Genomic DNA, 19,041 nt, shown 5'->3' with positions numbered 1-19,041 from the left:
TGGCAAGTTGTAAGTGGTAGAGGAGTGTTTTTTTATGGATCTACTATCACCCCCTACCATAGGTCCATATAGGGACACTTCTTTACCACTTACAACTCGCCACATGGGTGAGTTGTTGCACAAATTGTGCCACTTTATGTGACACTAACATAGCTCTAAAGCATAGCACATTGACGAGAAGGACTTGGTAGGAAGACCTAAGACTTATAAAAATCTTGTCCGACTCAGACGCTTCTTTGGAAAAGCCATAGACATGGTCTAAGGTTCAAAAGAATGAAAAGAACCTCTTGAGCAGAATTATAGACTCCACCTAACGAGTGATACAAATATAATACTATAAATTTTACTATATAATTTCCATGAATTAATGTATCACTATTTTCATTTAATTTAGGTTTTCATAAAAATTAAATGAACCAATTTTTATCTTTTAATGTTCAACTCAATCTGGTTTCTTCACAACCTTACCAATAGAGAACCAGATGAGAATCCATACAAAAACATATAAATAAATGAGCACTAGAAAAACTTGGAAGGAAGATTTATAAAAGTTATCAATACTGCCAAAAAAAGCTTTATTCTTGTCCCATGACAGACAATTATTGAGTACTCTCGAAATACCATAAATGCGTACTCTTTCCTCTTATATAACTGTGGGTTTTACTAATTAAATTTATGATAAGAGTCATAATTCACGTGAAAAAGAAGAGCATACATTTAGAGTAATCCCGGAATATTCAATAATTTTCCGTCCCATGACCCTATGAGTGCTACTTTCCTTAAACAAATTAATGATATGTCTTCCAATAAGTTCTCATTTCTTTTGGTGTCTTTTTATATCAATTTCCCTTCCTATGTGCTCTAACTGGCTGTCCAGGTTTTGTGATGAAATTGGCTGTCCAGGTTGACACCAACAACACGTCCTTTGCCATCTTCCGATAAGTCCTCATCTCTTTTGTTTAATTACTAACAATCTACCAGTAGGAGCCGGTCCTTACGCAAGTTTACTTTTTTATTTATTTATTTATAGCTGAATCCATACACAAGTTTACTAAGTTATAATTAGTTTTGGATTAACGTTGATTAGGATTGAGGTCGGTAGTGTAGTTTTTATTTGTTTATTTTATTTTATTTTATTTTAATTTTTTTATAGTTTTTTTCTGCTAAAACATGGTTTTCAAAAGTTCAAATCACAGAGATTAGGACTGTGGCCCGAAGCCAAGAGCCTTAAAGCTCAAATGACATCTCTTGGTGGAGATGTCCAGGTTCAAATCATCTTCCATTGTTGTAACTATTGAACTATCAAAAAAAGGAAAAATTTATAAGCAGCATTAAAAAAAGTAATCCATTCTACCAAAGAACCTCTATACATTTTACAACTCTGTAAAAGGATCATATAAACCTGGCATTCTTGAAGTCACTGTGTACACCATATAGGATAGTAGAAAAGCTTCAAGTATCTCTAATTTCACCTGGATGTTGTACGCCATATAGTTACTCTATATACATCAGCTGGATGTTCTCTGTTCTGTTGGATTCACAGCAACTTCAACAAAGCTGCCAATGCCCTAACTGGGGTCTTCGTGTAACTCTAGTTCCTATTCTCCTTTAGCAATTTGCCAGATGTGAGTTCTGCTCTCAGGAGGGTTTGTGAGTTGTTTTTGGTGCTGCTGATGGCCGTCTTTTCTTACAGAGAAAAAAAAGGAAAAAAAAGACAATTATGAGTAGACAAAATTAATTGAACCATCCATACAGGACAATTTGCAACGTGTTTTGATTGTCTTATTGGTGAGTGTGTAAGGCTAATTCACCTTTTATACATCCTTGTATAACAATTGATACTTCGGTATACGCTCCGGTGGCAGAGGGCAACTCACTATCAGCTTGCCTTTCATGGCCCCTCTATATATTGCCTACAAGAATGTTAAGACAGGGAAAAACATTATGCATCCTTGAATTATAGAAACATCTAGAAGCATCAGTCATTCACAAGACGAAAGTTGTTCACATATTATCCTTCATATAAGCAAGGACTGTAGTACATAAACAGAGGAGTGTTCTACTTTCTTAGCTTATGCCACAAAGTTTTAAATAAAGATGTGAAGAAAGAAATGCTACCACTAAATCTGCAATGTTGCCCAAAGATATACCAGACTTTCCACACAACCATACATCAATGTACTTCTTGTTACATTACACATTTTTTCTGTTGAGAGATTTATGTTGTAGGCCATATGCCAATGCCACAACAAATATTAACTGCTAGGGCTGATGCTTGCCTCATCAATTTAGTCAATGAGGTTTTCCCATATTAATCTAGCACCTAAAACACCTCCAACTTTTAATTTTCAAGTATCCAATATCTACACCTGGAAAGAAAATTTTCCCCATGCCTCATCATTTTAAGTGACAAAAGTCTTTATCGCATTGATTCAGCACCCAAGATACTATTGATAAGATCCTAGTTGTAGTTTAAATTTTCAAGTACTCCACCTCTACTGCTCAAAAGAAATTACTTTAAATAAACTTTGCTGCAAAATCATGATTTAGAACAGAGGACTGAGTCTTGCAATTAACTCTACAAAGGATTGGTGAAAAGAAAAGGTCTTCCGGATATTGATGTCACTGCAAGGCAAGGTAACTCACAACAAAACCTATGAAGACTTACATTTATGCATGTGCTAATGGAGATTGGAAGCAGCTTAAAATTGTTTCAGTAACAAGGCAGACTAGTTTCACACAAGTGTAAAAAAGAAAACGATTTTTCACTCCAATGGAAGACTAGCAATTTATATAACTGACAGCCTTAAAATCGTTCAGTTTCTGAGGAGCTAGATATACCTCTACAACATCAATAAAATCCTGCTTCTTGTGAAATGCGCCAACCCATTTAGTGTGATCTGCAGTCCTGCCAACCAAAGAAAACAAACACAAGAATCTGAGATTTTATGTCCCTAAATTCTTAGCTGCATGACATCATTTTCAGAATTCAAGCCATTTAGCTTATAATTTTAGTTCAGAAACAGATTCTCATTCTTCAAGGGCATGATCAAATATTTGCAATGTATAATAAAATTCACAACATTATAACACCTACACAGATTCACCACATTGCCTACAAAAATACAATGTGACGGAGACTATTGTAAGAATAAAATTCCACAGCAGCTCAAAAGAAATTACGGCAAACCAATTTAGGGAAGGAAATTATATCAAGTTTGTGAAATTCCAATGAAAAGGAGATCTTGGTGCAAACTTTGTTTGAAAATCAAGTGCAAGAGATCTAATTAATTGTTCCACTCATCTTCCAGAAACCCAATCACCATGTTTCATAGGAAAATTACAAGTCTAAGCAAACAAAAAGAAAAAAGAAGAGAAAACAAATCACACACATTAATTACAAGAACTCACAGTTTATAGTTCAAACATTGTATATGATAAATAAACTACTAGTCAGCAATATTAGAAAGGGTTTTTTAGACATCCAACTCGGTTGTTGGAATAATTTGATATCAAACAATGAACAAAAAAACAGTCATCATATGTACAATTTCTCAAAATAAATGCAAGATAATCCATGTACTCAAATAGATATATATAATTACAATACCCAACCTAGAGTTTTGTTAAAAATAAATAAATAAATAATAACAACAATAAAAAAATAAGAAGACAGGGGAAGATAATCCATGTACCCGAAATCCATTTTCATGTGATGAGCATTGAAAAAGAAAACTGTTGAAGGTATGAAAGTAATGTCAAAATACTTGACATAAACTTGAATTTCATTGGAATCAATATCTACAAGTGCTACACTTCCAAATTTGGATACCTCCCGAGCAGATTTAGAAAGCTGCATAGAGAAAATAAATTGAGTTCATTCACTTCATAATATTTAGAATAAATAAAAACTCAGAGAGAGAGAGAGGGAGAGAGAGGTGGCATACAACGTCATCAAGTTGAAGGCAGACGGGATCAGAAGCACGGCCAAAGCGGAGGACAAGGACCTTGTCAATGGTGTCTCTGATGATTGCGTCCACCTCTTGTTTCTTTGTCAACACTGTCAATAGGTAACTACTCATTCTCTCCACTTCAAGATTTTGGGGCTCGTCTGATATATTGTCATTTTTTTTCCAGGCAAAAGATTACTTATAAAAAATATATATTTATAGTATCATATTCCACTATGTAGAAGAAAAACTTATAAATAAACAATAAATATTTCTAGTCCCCAACACCCCATTCCAAGGATGTAAAATGCAGAAGGTAATGGCATCTCAAGAAATATAGAGATGTTGTATATAATTAGAAATTAAACTAAAGTGAGATTCCTAACCAAGTTCTCATAGTCTAATATTTTACCTATATATCAATTATAACCATTGAACATATCCAAATTCTTCCCAAAAAAAGTAAACACTTGGTACTTTTTTTCTCATAAAAAATAACAATAATAATATAAGCATTTATTAATATGATCAATAAGATATACAAAGAATTGAAATTCAAATTGTTACCCAAATTTTGAATCATCGCATGTGATCAAATGGCATTGAACAACCAAAAGAAAATAGTCAAAAGAAATACAATGTGTAAATTACCAAAGTAAAATTGGAAAAAGCTTGTTGAACCATATGTATATTAATGAAATGACATAATAGAAGGCAAATTTAAGGATATTCAGTGGCAAATTATAGATGAGCATGTACCACTTTTCACACCTCCAATACAAATCCAGTAAATAATTCTAGCATAATATGGCTTGCTAGAAAATCTATCAACTATTTTACTTATCAAAAAAAAAAATCTATCAACTATTTTCCTCAAAGCTAGAGTACAGTGACAATCTCACAGTTGTGTTAATGAAGTCAAACACCCTTCTTCCGTCTTCGCTCACCCTTGAGTCTGGGAGTATCATATACTAATACCAATTTTATTACAGGAGCTTTATAGTTAAGCATGGCAATGAATGTGATCAATGCTACATCAACAATATAACATATTTCTTAATTAAGCTATTAGATTGTAAGGCTTATATAGTAGTAACTAGTAACCTTAGCATCCCTGATTCACTAAATACTAAAAGGGGGAAAAAATCTTATAGCATGAAGATCAAGAAACCGAAACAAACTTATAGGTTCACATACAACATTTCATGCTCTGATTAGTAGCTGTGACAGCGTAGGGAGGACAAAAAATAAATTTAATAAAAATTCTAATAGAATCTTCAAATTTTAAGCTTGCACAACAAGGGAAGGAAGTGTTGAAGGCCTACTAAATTAAATCATCCTTTTCTTCCAAGCGTGACGAGCCTAAGGTTTCTTTTCCACATTGGTACTTCACCAACAACTTTCAGCCAAAAAAAAGCTGATCTAAGACAATATTCAAACCCATAAAATAAAATAAAACAAAAGATAAACTTAGGAACAGTTTCTTAGGTTCTGCAATTAAATTCAGCCATGTGTCTGCAATTAAACCCATACAATTACTATTATTATTTCTTCAAAAGACCCACTTATGTTCCAGTTCCCAGTCTCAGAACACAGGCATCCATATGTATCATAGCTTCCATAATTATTGATCAAAAGATAATTACCGCATAAACCTTATGGTGGCCTTCATGCAGGCAGAATCATGTGTTTATTTTCTCAGGCAGAATGAAAACGTATCTCTTTTTTTTTTTTATGAATCCAAATAATATTATTGATATCAAAAGCATAATACAGAGCAATAATACAGAGCAAAGAGCCTAAGAAGACTCAAGAAACGAGCAGAAAGAGAGTACACTCATGTCTGCAAAGACACATGAAACCCATTACAAAACAGCTCACATCAACTCTAGCCAAATACAGCACTAGACAAGACAAACTAACAGAACTATATTAGCCCATCATTGAGCAAGATAGAGAATAATGCCCCAGTTAACAAAGATTTAGATTTAGTTCAACATTTGGTCATTAGAATAGGATATAAAAAAATAATAGCAAGCATATACATCAAATAACAATCATGCACCATAAGAACAAACCCAACAAAGTCAATTTCCCCATCTGAAGGTGGGCCTAATTATAAAATTTCACAAGATAAAATTTAAGAAGAATTTTTTAAAAATCAGATACATATTTCTAAATTATCCAATGGGAAAAGAGCCATAGAGATGAGCCAAATCAGTAATATTTATCCTAATAAGTAAAAGTCCAGTGGGGATTTATTCGTATCTTCATGAATGACTTGCAAAAAAACAAAAATGAAGACATGGGTTTGGATGTTTGGTACTTTTGGTATCAAATTAAAATGAAAAGTTTAGGAATTGCATACCGTTTGTGGAGAGATTCCCTCAGAAATCTGTCAACAGAGAGAGAAGAAAGCTCTGATTCACTCTTCTCCCAGGTCTTGCTGTAGCTGCGTTTGCGTTGTGGTGAAGAGAGAGTTTCGCTGATAGAGAGAGCAAATTCGGGAGGAACTAAGAAAGAGAGGTAGAGAGGGTGCAGAGCTCGGCCAGGGAGAAAAAATATAAAATTAAGGATAAATTTCAAAAGTCATCCTTCAATTTTACCAAATTTTAGGTTTTAATTTTATTCAATCTTCATCAACCTCAGCTTTTTTTTTTTTTTTTTAATTTCTGAAAAATATTTTTTAATTAAAAATTTAAACAATTATCAACAACATTTAATTGAAGTTAATGGAAGACTTAATTGAATAAGCTAGAAATTTAGAAGATTAAAACCAATGAGATTTTTGATCATGTTAGAAATAAAGTCTGATTGGAATGTGTAAATTTTGGGCAATAAAAAGGTTACTTGAGATGTATAAAGAATGAAATGTATAAAGCCTATAGGGAAGATGTATATCTATAAATGTACTCATTATTACAACCGTATCTCGTAAACCCTACAAGCATTCTAAGGTCCTATATATATGTGAGATTATTTTAATGTTATTGTATACATCTAAGAGAGATAAAAAAAATTGTGGATGACCAGTTGAATATAAGAGAGTTTATCAATATATATTTCTTGTTTCTTTTACTTTGTTTTATATATTTCTATCATTTCACAACACGTTATCAGCACGAGCTTCTACCTAATCTTTGTAAAGGAAGTTGTCCTCCTATTGTTCTTCAATCATCAAAGATTATTTGTGTAGTTCTCTCAACTCACTGTAAGTTTTCTTTTTAATGAAGTAGTAATTATCCTATTTTTTTGTCTTTAAGTTTTATGCTCATAATTTTAGTGATTTTTAATTAATTAAATTTTTTTATGAGATTCACGTTATTCTATTGTTATATATTGTTATGAGATTCACATTTAATTGATTAAAAATATTTTGTTAAAAATGGTTTGTGATAAAGAAACTTAATAATAGTTATATGGGTCATTCTACTATACCCCTCTTTTTTTTTGGGGGTACGGTACCCACTCCAATCTTAACCTTTCATATTACTTCCTTTTATCGTTAATTAATTTTAGCGTGGATACAAGTTACCGGCTAATCTGGTTAGCGTATAAAAACAAAAAACAAAAAAAAAAACAAAAAATCGAAGAGGTCTCAAGTTCTATTGAAAGAGAACCTTGAGAGGCGATGTGCCACAGCTGATGCCTATCTCTACTACACAGCAGCCGCCACCGCAAACCTTCCGCCATTACTATCAGTAAGAATTTTAATGGGCAATTGAGAAACTGTGTTTCTTTTTATTTGATTTGGGTTTTACTTTTGGTTAGATTTGATTCAGTATTTCATATTCTAGGTTTTGTGTAAGATTTGTGCGTTTATTTTTAATTTTTGGGTTAATTTGTTTTGGGTATTTCGCCTTTCAATTTCCTCGTATGCCCTCACTACCTATTCCTTCATCGAGCTTGCTGAAAATTTTGTTCCCAAAAACCATGTCTCAAGGAGAGAGACTTGAAAGGCGACTGTTTTGACAAATTAGTTTTATTCCTCTTGTACTGGTTTCGTATTTCGGTGCCAAATATGTAAGTATCATCAACTTAAAGCATTGTAGTTTCAAATTTCTAATTTTGGATTTGATTTTATTTTTTAAGGCACGCTTGGTGAGAAATTCGTCTGAAAGTATGTTTCACCATTGCTAGTTATCTTGTCTATCCATCCTATCTTTTGTTTTCCTCTCATATATGTGGTTTCAACATCTTGTACTGTAATCTATATAATATTAAATCTTCAAGCTATAAATTACATACAATGATGAGTCTTTATAATAACTTGGGGCTCTATTCAATAGATTAAGAGCTTCTAATATGAGAGATAAACAAATCTAAAATATAATTCAAGTTCTTCTTTCTACCTATCAAAAATTAAATGCTTCTTTCTATGACAATGTGGCAACTATGTTTTAGCTTGGACATGCCATACACAATTACAAATTAAGCATACAGTTCAACTTGCTCTTAAGCAAATTTGAAAGATGCCCACCTTTATAGTTTGTACATTTATCCCTGCACACACAAATGTAATAGCCCGCAAATCAAATACTTTGGAAGTCCAGGAGAGTCAAACTTAAGTTTTGGTTTTTAAGCAAAGTCACCCAACAGTTCTCCCTTTGTGGGCTTTTAAAGGAGCATAATCATGATCTTGTACCTCATGAACAAGCTCACATGTTGCCCTCACAAAGAAAAGTAACTGCTACCCAAGCCATTGAAGTGGATATGGCCTGTAAGTATGGGATTCAACAGAAACTTTATGAGTAGTCAAGTAGAGGTTCAAGAAAATTTGGGTTATCTTTTATTAGATTATAACAACTATTTGTGTTCAAGGAGGAGAAATGCTATGACAGAGGAAAATGCAGGAGGCTTGCTGATTTATTTTCAGAAGCAACAAGCTAAGAACCCTTCATTCCTTTATTCGATGCAAAGGATATTGAAGATGCAAATGTACTTAAAGATAAAGATGGCAATAATGAATTAATTATTGTAGATAATTTGAACAACCTAATTTAAATGGGCTGAAGAAAAGGATTATGCTCCTGGTGGTAAACATCAGATCAAGAGTTGTCATGAGAAAAGTTCAAAGAAAGAAAAAGGTGGAAGTAACCAGTTGTCTACCCCAAATACTGTTCCTGGCAGCTAGGTTTTGCTTTAGCCATCCCTAAATACCTTTCCTCTTGCCTATATAGTTAGTTGTTCATATAGTGGCTGCATTAATTTTTTTTTTTTACTTTAATGTGCAGAGTTCAAGTTCCCAGCCATCAAATTTGGTTCATTCCTTGTCATATCAGCATCCGCTATATATGACCATTGGCAAGCACCCTTCCTTAATCCACAAATGGAAGTATGGTAGAAAGGATTTAGTCCCATTATGGTTATTTTAAATTATATCCTAAAGTCACTTTCTTTTTTCTCTTTTGACATAATGTTTACAAGTTCTCGAGAGAGTACTAACTTACTAATGCTAGTTATTCATTAGCACCTGGCCTAATTATAGGTCCAAAAACAATTTTCCATGCCAAAACAATCATCAAGCTTTTGTATGAGCAACAGATCCAACCAATTTTTTTCCTTTTAGGTTTGCATTATTAGTTTACTCTGTTCGTATATATTATTTATTTTTATTTATTTCCTCTCAATGTTATAATTTATAATTTCTTATGATTTCTACATTTTCGTCGTAGTTCTATGTATATATATGGTTAAATTAGAGGAAATTAGTTAAGTTTGTTCCCATGGAATGCAAATAGAGGAATAAAATGTCTTGGTGCTTGATTTTGATGCACAGGGTTATGTGTCATTGGCGGTTGTAAGATGAGACATTGTAGGCTATTTTATTTTTTATTGTAGAAATTGTGTAATGTGGGAAGTAGATTAGGTATATTCTGCGAATTTCAAAGAATCATCCCAAAGGAGTAGGAACTCACTTTCCATTTTGTAGGAATGCATATTTTTGGCAAAGAATGTATGCCCTTGTGGTGACATATATAATTGAAGTCATCAAATTCCATTTCATTGAATTTAATTTCCAAAAACCAAACCATTCTTGGACCTAAAAATTTGAACAATCTTCATTTCGTCACATTATTGCTGTTATTTTTTAATAAATTTCCTTCCTAGACTTCCAGGTTGGCTTCTCAAAAAAAAGAATTTTGCAACGTTATAGTTCTGTCAACTTTAGGATCCCAATTATGATCTGTCTTCCCATAGATGTGTGTGTATTCTCAAGCTTTGTGTCTAAGTTTCCCCAACTTGGCAGGTAGTTTGACAGTAAATTGTGCTTTAGTCGTTGAAGTTTTGATTCAAAGTTTAATAACTTGGGTTTTGCTTTGTGAAGGATCTTCTTTGTCATCATATTCCTGGTGATAACCAATTGATTTTCTTAATGTGAAAATTGATTTGTTAATATGTTCCTTGGTTTAAACTTGGAGTGTGTATAATCTTAACATTGATCTCTACATATTAGATTTTTAAATATATTTTATTTTATTTTTAATTTTGGAAATGCATAGGAGATATTTGTAAATTATCTGTTAGAAACTTTAAAGTGATGTTAAGCTATTTTATATGCATGTTATGCAGTCTTGAAGGTGATTCGTCAGATTGAGAAATGCACCAGATTGCAGGAGCTCTCAAAAGTTTACTATGCTCCTATTAGACCCTTGGAATGGTAATTCAGGGAAATCTTGGACTGCCCTAGCATAACCTCCTACACCATGTCTAATTAATAACTCTTTTTTTTATTCCAACTGGTCAATTGCAGTTTTGGCCTTAGGGAATGCAAGAATCAGGTTTGGCCGCCTTAGGGAATGCAAGAATTAGGTTTGGCCCTAGGAAAAAAAATGTTGAAGTATGGACTATGGAATAGACTTGTCATGAGTCATGACTATGACATTATTTTTGCCTTATATTGTTGCTATTGTATAATCAAATCATAGAGCAAGTTGTTGCATCTTTATGTCGGAGTTAATCTTGTCTTGATGAATATATAAAATGTTTTTTTTTTTTTTGCAGATAACATATTGTGAATGAGTTCTATATATGAATCACTAGAACTCGATCATGTACTCAGTCTTAAAGGCTTGCTTAAAGGCTTGAGTTTCTTAAGCAATCTCGAGTCTTTAAGACTTAGACTCGATACATGAATATATGGGAAACGAAAAGTCTCCCCCAAGAAGATGCATTCTATAGCCTTAATTTTCCTATACAATATTTTCCTTTTACTTGAAAAAATCATAAAGAATGATGTATTCATGTGACCAAATCCAATCTGGTCATAGAAATATAATTACAAAGTTAAAAAATGATAATGATATATGTGGATTTCAATTTTTCTATTCCAAACAGTAAGTAAAATTGATAATATACAAATGAGTCAACTCGTGATAGGGATATTTGTTCCTTAATATTTTTTTGTATGTGAAGCTGTTTCTCTGCTGTGGTTTTGTGTTTTTAATTGTGTTCCTTTGATAAATAATATTACTTATTAATTGTTTTTAAAAAAAGAATAAATCTTCATTCATTGGAATAATATCGTTTTCATATAGACACTCATCATTGACACAATTTTTATCATACCGCAATGAAAACTTGTTTACATAAGTAGTTGTGAGATTTTTTATTTTTATTTTTTTTATGGACCTTTATTATATCTGTACATATCTATTCTATTTACTTTGGTTAAGTTTACTACTTATAAACATTTAGTGTCAGTCAACTATTTGCGTTTAAAGTTGATAGCAGATTATTATCTCATCCCTAACTTTACAACAACAACAAAAAATCCTTGATCCCATGAATCAATGGTTGGATTCCTCATCTCTTACTAAGGAGGAAATTTAATGATCACTGATTAAGTTACGTGATCATCAATAATCATAGAGAAACTTGGATCCCAATTAGAAATTAGAATTTGGAATATACTAATATACCTTTCTAGCTAGCTCTTCGAAAGGGTGATAGACTTTGTTTCTTGTTGAAACAACATGTTACTAGATATTTTTAAATTAAAATAGTTTTATATCTTGACTCCCAGCTTTGCCCGAATTTAATCCAACTTGTATACTTTAAAAAAAAAAAAAATTATGAAGATGCAAAATTAAGCACAGAAAGAGTCAAGAGAAGGGTACAATCTAAAATAAATTTAGTTATAATCTTGAATAAATTAGTTATGTCAGCAAGACAGATGTGACATGACAAAGCCTACTTCTTAATCATTATAATATGTTGTCTAATTAGATAGAAGCATCTTGGTGAATATGGCACTTTAGTGAAGGATATGATCATCCACAAATAACAAATATTATTTCCATTTTATAGTAGTGACACAAGTTATTGTATAAAAAATAAATAAATAAAAACGTTGATCATCTATGTTGTCCAGGACAAAGTTTGCAAGGAAAAAGTTTGCAATTCCCACAGCTTTCAATTGTGATTTTTTTTTTTTCAAATGTATGTTATTGCTTACCTTGTTTTTATTTCATGTTATATTGAGATAGGAGTATGGGGAGAGTGGAAAATATTGAAGAGCAGGGTGCTGTCCAAGTTCCCCCCCCCCCCCCCCCCGAAAAGACCCGTTGGACCATTTTTAATTTATTAGTAAGATTCATTTTCATTATATATTTCCTATTGTTATATTTAAAATAATATGTTTCATTAAATTTGGATTTTCAGTAAAAAGCAATTGGAATTAATGAAATCTAAGGGCATTGTCGATAAGATAAGCACAACTGTAAGTGAATAATATTTATAGTTTTTAGATTATTGTTATTGTTTAGTTGACATGACATATCTATTACAGGTTAAGAAGGAGATTAGAGAAAAGTGGATGAATCTTGATGAAGACTCTAAATTAGAGTACAAGAAGGAAGCGCGTGAGAATTTTGAAAAGTATGCTAATTTGTCACATAATATTCCTCACAAAGCACGTAAAGTAAGTATTTACCTATGAAACTTTTAGCATTCAGGATTATGTATTAAATTCATAATGAAACCCTTTTTATTCATTATATAATGCAGGTTTCATTATATACTCGGTGTGCCCCTAATCATGTTCATTCGATGGTTTCAAACTTAAATGAAAGACAAAGATTTGTTATTTGAGAAATGGGATTTGGTAGTATGTTGGATTTAAGGTCTATACAGTTGAATAGAGATTTTTGCAAATGGTTAGTTGATCATTTTGACCACAATTCTTGTGCATTGGATATTTGTGGAAGGAGGTTACCAATATCCACTAAAGATGTAGAATTTATTCTAGGAGTAAAATCAAGTGGGGTAGATGTGTCTATTGTTGCAAGCGCTGAAGAGATAAATCATATATGCCAACAACATGGATTAAATGTGGTAGGGGATATACCAATTAACCTCTTAGAGGGTAAGTTGAAGGAGATGAAAACATCAGGAAAAGAATTTGTTGGTTGTTTTGTGCTGTTTGTATTGGGTACTTTATTATGTCCCACTCCTAAACCTTATATCAAACGGTCCTTTATCTCAATTCTCCTTAATATTGATGAGTTCAAAAGCTTGAATTGGGCAAAGTTGGTGTTGGATTTTCTTATTCGAGGTGTATGCAAATATAAAGAAAAGAATCGTGTTGGCGTTAGTGGTTGCTTGCTATTTTTAATGGTAATTTGTAGAAAATAATTACTTTCAAGAATATGATTTTCTTTTTTATCAAATTTGTAGGACTCTTTTGACTAAATTTCTATGACATACATATTGCAGTTGTTTTATTTTGAGTATGTCAATGTTGAAACGAATATTGAACATGTGTCCAAATAACCTCAATTATGTATCTGTTATTGGGGGAAAACAGAAGTTAACCAAAGGATGCTTAAATTACATTTAATTGGAAGTTTTGACAGTCCTAAGGTAATAATTGACTTTTGTTAATGTTTGACTATTTATTGCTAATTCCAGAAATCCAAACAAGAAAACTCATTCATCAAGCTAATCAAAACTGAAACAAAATGTTATTCATCAAACAAAATCTCATCACTCTCACCCCAAAATCAGTGAGCAAACAAGAGGAAAAAAAAAACCCACATAGAAAAGAAAATAAATTAAGGAGAAAGAGAGGGTACCCGATGGCCACCAGCGTTGGTGATGTCGTTGAGAAGCACCGCCAGAGATGGTGGTGTTGGGGCAGGCAAAAGCTTGGCCACGGCTGGACTTGAGAGAACGAGAAAAGAGAGGGGCCTTAAGAGTAGAGAAGGTTAGACCGGCAAGCACCGCCGGTGGTGGTCGGTGGGCCTCGGAGGCTTCCAGTTGTAGTCATGGTTATGGAGATTAAACTTGTTGGAAGAGAGAAAAGTTTTGAAAATTGGATTTGGTGAATCTGAAGACAATAGAAAAGGGAGAGGTGAAGAAAGGTAGCCCAACACTAGGTGAGACACGGATCGATGACGTGGTAGCTAGTTACAACTGTTGGATTAAACCAAAGGCTGAGATTATGAATCCAATTTTTCTTATATGAAAGTGCAAAACGGTGGTACTACTCAATAGGGAATTCCATAAAAGTGCACTGACATGTGATATTAGTATTGTATAATGTGAGGATAGTACCATCAAATGTGAAGAAAAATAAAAAAAAAGAATTATGAATGTGATAAAAGTACAGTCACATGTGATGTTGGTATTATGCAATGTGAGGCTGGTACCATAAAATGTGAGAAAAAAAACAAGGGAACTACCGAACGTGATAAAAGTACAGTCACATGTGATGTTAGTACAGTCAAATGTGATGTTAGTATAGTCACATGTGATGTTGGTATTACGAAATGTGAGGCTGGTACTATAAAATGTGATAAAAAAATAAGGGAACCATCAAATATAACAAAAAAATAGTCACAGGTAATGTTGGTACTGCGCAATGTGAGAATGGTACTATAAAATGTGAGAAAAAAAATAAGGGAACTACCGAATGTGACAAAAGTGCAGTCACGTGTGATGTTGGTACTGCACAATGTGAGGATGATACCATAAAATGTGAGAAAAAAATAACGGAACCATCGAATGTGACAAAAGTACAGTCACATGTGATGTTAGTACTGCACAGTGTGAGGATGTTACTATAAAATGTGAGAAAAAAAATAAGGGAACCATCGAATGTGACAAAAGTATAGTCAAATATGATGTTGATACTGCACAATGTGAGGATGATACCATAAAATGTGAGAAAAAAATAAGGGAACCACCGAATGTAACAAAAGTACAGTCACATGTAATGTTGGTATTGCGCAATGTGAGGATGGTACTATAAAATGTGAGAAAAAAAATATAAGGAAACCATCGAATGTGACAAAAGTACAGTCACATGTGATGTTGGTACTGCGTAATGTGAAGATAGTACCATCAAATGTGAGAAAAAAATAAAGGAACCATCGAATGTGACAAAAGTATAATCACATGTGATGATGGTACTGCACAATGTGAGGATGGTACTATCAAATGTGAGGGGAAAAAAAAAGGGAACCATCGAATGTGACAAAAGTACAGTCACATGTGATGTTGGTACTGCACAATGTGAGGACGGTACTATCAAATGTGAGAAAAAATAAGGGAACTACCAAATGTGACAAAAGTACAGTTACATGTGACATTAGTACTACACAATATGAGGATGGTACCATCAAATGTGATATTTTGGTAACTTGGTATAGCAGGTTGACTACTAGTAGGTACCATACCCCCAAAAAAAAAGGGGGGGTACGCTAGAATTACCCTAGTTATATATACCGTGTATGAATCAACTTTGAATACATATATATATATATATATATATATATATATATATATATATATATATATATATATCTATGTAGCATTCTTTCATTAGAATTTTGTATGAAAAAAATATTTGTTTAATTACTTACGTAATTATATATTTGATATAAATGTCAAATCTTACCAAGCTTAAATTTGTTGTCTTTAATATCTTAGGCAAGAATTTCTTACCATGGATATCATGGATCCTCAATACTAAGATTCATCTAGAAGTAATGAATCTTGATGAAATTTATGTTAATGTAATAAATCCTGAAGATATTATTATGGACTCTAGAAGGATCGTGCAAAAACAATAATTTTTATTTGTCATTATTTATATAAAAATTGAGTACTTTACTATAAAAGACTCCTTAGAAAAATTATAAGTTCTAGAAGAACTTGATCATCCTAAAAGCTCAGTATGGTGTACACTTAAAGTTGCAATAAACTAAAGGTGTAAGTGAGTTAATCTAGTACTTTAAAATCAGCCCACAATTAAAATTGTATAATAGAAGACACATATATTATGTTTCGAATGTGCCCTTGCAATAGTAATATCGAATGAATATGTTCATAAAGTGTTATGAACTAATATTTTATCTTTTAGTGGCTGAACAAAATAATAAGCTGTTGTTGAAAACCATCAAATGGTCATGAAAATAAGTGTTATAGGTGTGGAATGGAAGGTCATTGGTCACATACATGTTGTTCTCCTAAACATTTGGTAGATCTGTACCAAGACTCCATAAAAGAAAAGGGAAAGAGAATTGAAACAAACTTTGTTGATCACAATGATCCTGAAGATCCCATGAATTATTTTGACCTTCCAAATGGAGTGGATATGACTCATCTTGATGTCTCTAATTTCTTTAAGGATGTTGATGAAAAATTTGATAATTTGATTGGTGATGGAAATGTCCATACCAATAGATTATTTTATTTTATTATATTATCGTGTTCTAATAAGTATGATTGGTGATGGAAATGTTCATACCAATTAATTATTTTTCTTTCATTATATTATGGCATTGAAATAAGTATTTTTATTTTGATATGTTTTATTTATATTTAAAGTAATAAAGTTTAATTTATGTTTTGTATATGTGAAGATGCATGGATCATACTAGTAAAATCAATTCCAAGATGAATTGAGAAGATTTTTGTCTAACAGACAGCGCAACAACTCATACGATCCTTAAAGATAAAAAAATATTTTTAAAATTTTAAAATTATGCAAAGTCAATGTCAATACCATATCAGGTTCATTAAACTTAATTGAAGACTCTGGAAGAACGATTATCATGTTGTCAAAGGGTACAAAATTTTGTATTGATAATGCTTTGTATTCTTCTAAATCAAGTAGAAATTTACTCAGCTTTAAGGATATACGTTATAATGGTTATCATATTGAAACTAATTGTGAAGGCAGTGAAGAATTTCTTTATATTACTTCAATAATATCGGGCCAGAAGCTCATATTAGAAAAACTGTCTATTTTCTCTTCTAAGTTATATTATACTACGATGAGAACAGTTGAAGCAAATGTTGCAATACACCAGAAGTGTTCAGACTCAAAGGTTTTTATGCTTTGGCATGATCATCTTGGACATCTAGGATTAATAATGATGCGTCGAATTATTGAAAACTCCCATGGACATCCCTTAAAGAACCAAAAGATTCTTTAATCTAGTGATTATCCATGTAGTGCACGTTCTTAAGGTAAATTAATTACAAAAACATCACATTCAAAGATTGTTGTTGAGTGTCCATCTTTCTTAGAAAGAATTCAGGGTGATATATGTGGATCAATACACCCACCTTGTGGTCCAATCAAGTATTTTATGGTTTTAATTGATGCATCAACCAAATGGTCACATGTATGTTTACTTTCTACTAGAAATGTTGCATTTGCTAGGCTTCTTACTCAAATAATTAGGTTCTGAGCACAATTTCCTAATTATCCATTTAGGAAAATTCATTTAGATAATGCTGGTGAATTCACATCTCAAGCTTTTAATGAATATTGCATGTCAATTGGAATTGATGTTAAGCATCCTATTGCTCATACACATACTCAAAATGGTTTAGCCGAATCACTTATCAAGAGACTTTAAATTATTGCTCAACCTTTGCTTATGAAATCAAAATTATTAGTTTTTGCTTGGGGTCATGCAATTTTACATGTTGCATCATTAGTTCGCATTAGGCCTACTGTTTATTATAAATTCTCACTATTGCAACTTGTACTTGGCCAACAACCAAATATTTTTCATTTGCACACATTTGGTTGTGCTGTATATGTACCTATTACACCCCCACGACGCACTAAGATGGGTCCTCAATGTAGACTTGGAATTTATACGGGTTTTGATTCCCCATCTATCATTAGATATCTTGAACCTCTAACTGGTGATGTTTTTAAGGCACATTTTGAGGATTGTAATTTTAATGAAACAATCTTTCCACCATTAGGGGGAGAAAAGTCGTTGCTTGAAGCACCACGTGAGATTACTTGGAATGTTTCGACATTATCTCATCTTAATCCTCGTACAAATCAAAGTGAACTGGAAGTTCAAATGATTATTCATTTTCAAGGAATTGCAAATCAATTATTGGATGTATTCACCGACAATAAGAAAATAGTGAAATCTCACATTGTAGTTGCTAATAATCCAACACGGATTGAAGTCCCTGTAGGACAATCATTTAATACAGTAGCAAATGAATCAAAGCCACACTTGAAGCATGGAAGACCTGTCGGTGTTAAAAATAAAATTCTCTGGAAGAGAAAAGTACAAGAAAAACAAGTTGTAGCCTATAAAGAGGCTATACCCAAGAAACAAGTTACAAAAATAATTGATCTATCCAAAACTTATGAAAAAAAATCTTCTAAAAATAAACCTCTTGAAGAGTTATCTCCCGAAGAGGATCAGGTACTTGAAAATAACGAGATTTTGATAATAATGTACATACAGGAGAAATATGAGATAGAAATAAAATCATTGTCGACAACATATTTTCATATAAATTTGCTCTTGATATTATCAGAAATAATGATAATGAATATGAACCACAAACCGTTGATGAATGTAAACGTAGAAATGATTGGCCAATGTGGAAAAAGCCAATTCAAGCAGAATTAAATTCACTAAGTAAATGTGAAGTTTTTGGACCTGTAGTTCGAACACCTAAAGGTGTAATGCCTGTTAGATACAAATGGGTATTTGTACGTAAACGAAATGAAAAAAATGAAATTATAAGGTACAAAGCGCAATTTGTAGCACAAGGTTTCTTGCAGAGACCTGGTATTGATTATGAAGAAACATATGCT

General features: G+C 32.4%; 1 protein-coding gene and 1 long non-coding RNA gene across 2 annotated transcripts; one reads left to right on the top strand and one right to left on the bottom strand.

Annotated features, from left to right (window-relative positions):
* Positions 1-1,811: 1,811 nt before the first annotated feature.
* LOC142614881 (uncharacterized) lies at positions 1,812-6,548 on the bottom strand. Its single transcript, XM_075787526.1, has 5 exons — positions 6,319-6,548; positions 3,948-4,111; positions 3,696-3,853; positions 2,842-2,908; positions 1,812-1,913 (listed from the first exon to the last, which is right to left on the bottom strand). Exons 2-5 carry the CDS (start codon positions 4,080-4,082, stop codon positions 1,815-1,817), a joined length of 459 nt encoding a protein of 152 aa, XP_075643641.1. The 5' UTR covers positions 4,083-4,111; positions 6,319-6,548; the 3' UTR covers positions 1,812-1,814.
* Positions 6,549-8,602: 2,054 nt separating this feature from the next.
* On the top strand, positions 8,603-10,897 carry LOC142618061 (uncharacterized). The gene is made up of 3 exons (XR_012841148.1): positions 8,603-9,285; positions 10,524-10,611; positions 10,705-10,897. It is a non-coding gene; the product is annotated as an uncharacterized LOC142618061 (long non-coding RNA).
* The last annotated feature ends 8,144 nt before the right edge of the window (positions 10,898-19,041 follow it).

This window comes from Castanea sativa, chromosome 11, assembly GCF_040712315.1.
Source record: "Castanea sativa cultivar Marrone di Chiusa Pesio chromosome 11, ASM4071231v1".
In the NCBI taxonomy this organism is placed as follows: Eukaryota; Viridiplantae; Streptophyta; class Magnoliopsida; order Fagales; family Fagaceae; genus Castanea; species Castanea sativa.
The sequence above is the reverse complement of the archived record's forward strand: the minus strand, read 5'-3'. Positions and strand labels throughout refer to the sequence as shown.

Excerpts from the sequence above, each read along its gene's own strand:
- LOC142614881 (XM_075787526.1), bottom strand. The coding sequence starts at position 4,082 with ATGAGTAGTTACCTATTGACAGTGTTGACAAAGAAACAAGAGGTGGAC. Across the intron at positions 3,854-3,947 it reads GCCTTCAACTTGATGACGTT|CTTTCTAAATCTGCTCGGGA; the intron begins GTATGCCACCTC and ends TTCTCTATGCAG. Across the intron at positions 2,909-3,695 it reads CACATGAAAATGGATTTCGG|GACTGCAGATCACACTAAAT; the intron begins GTACATGGATTA and ends TTTGGTTGGCAG.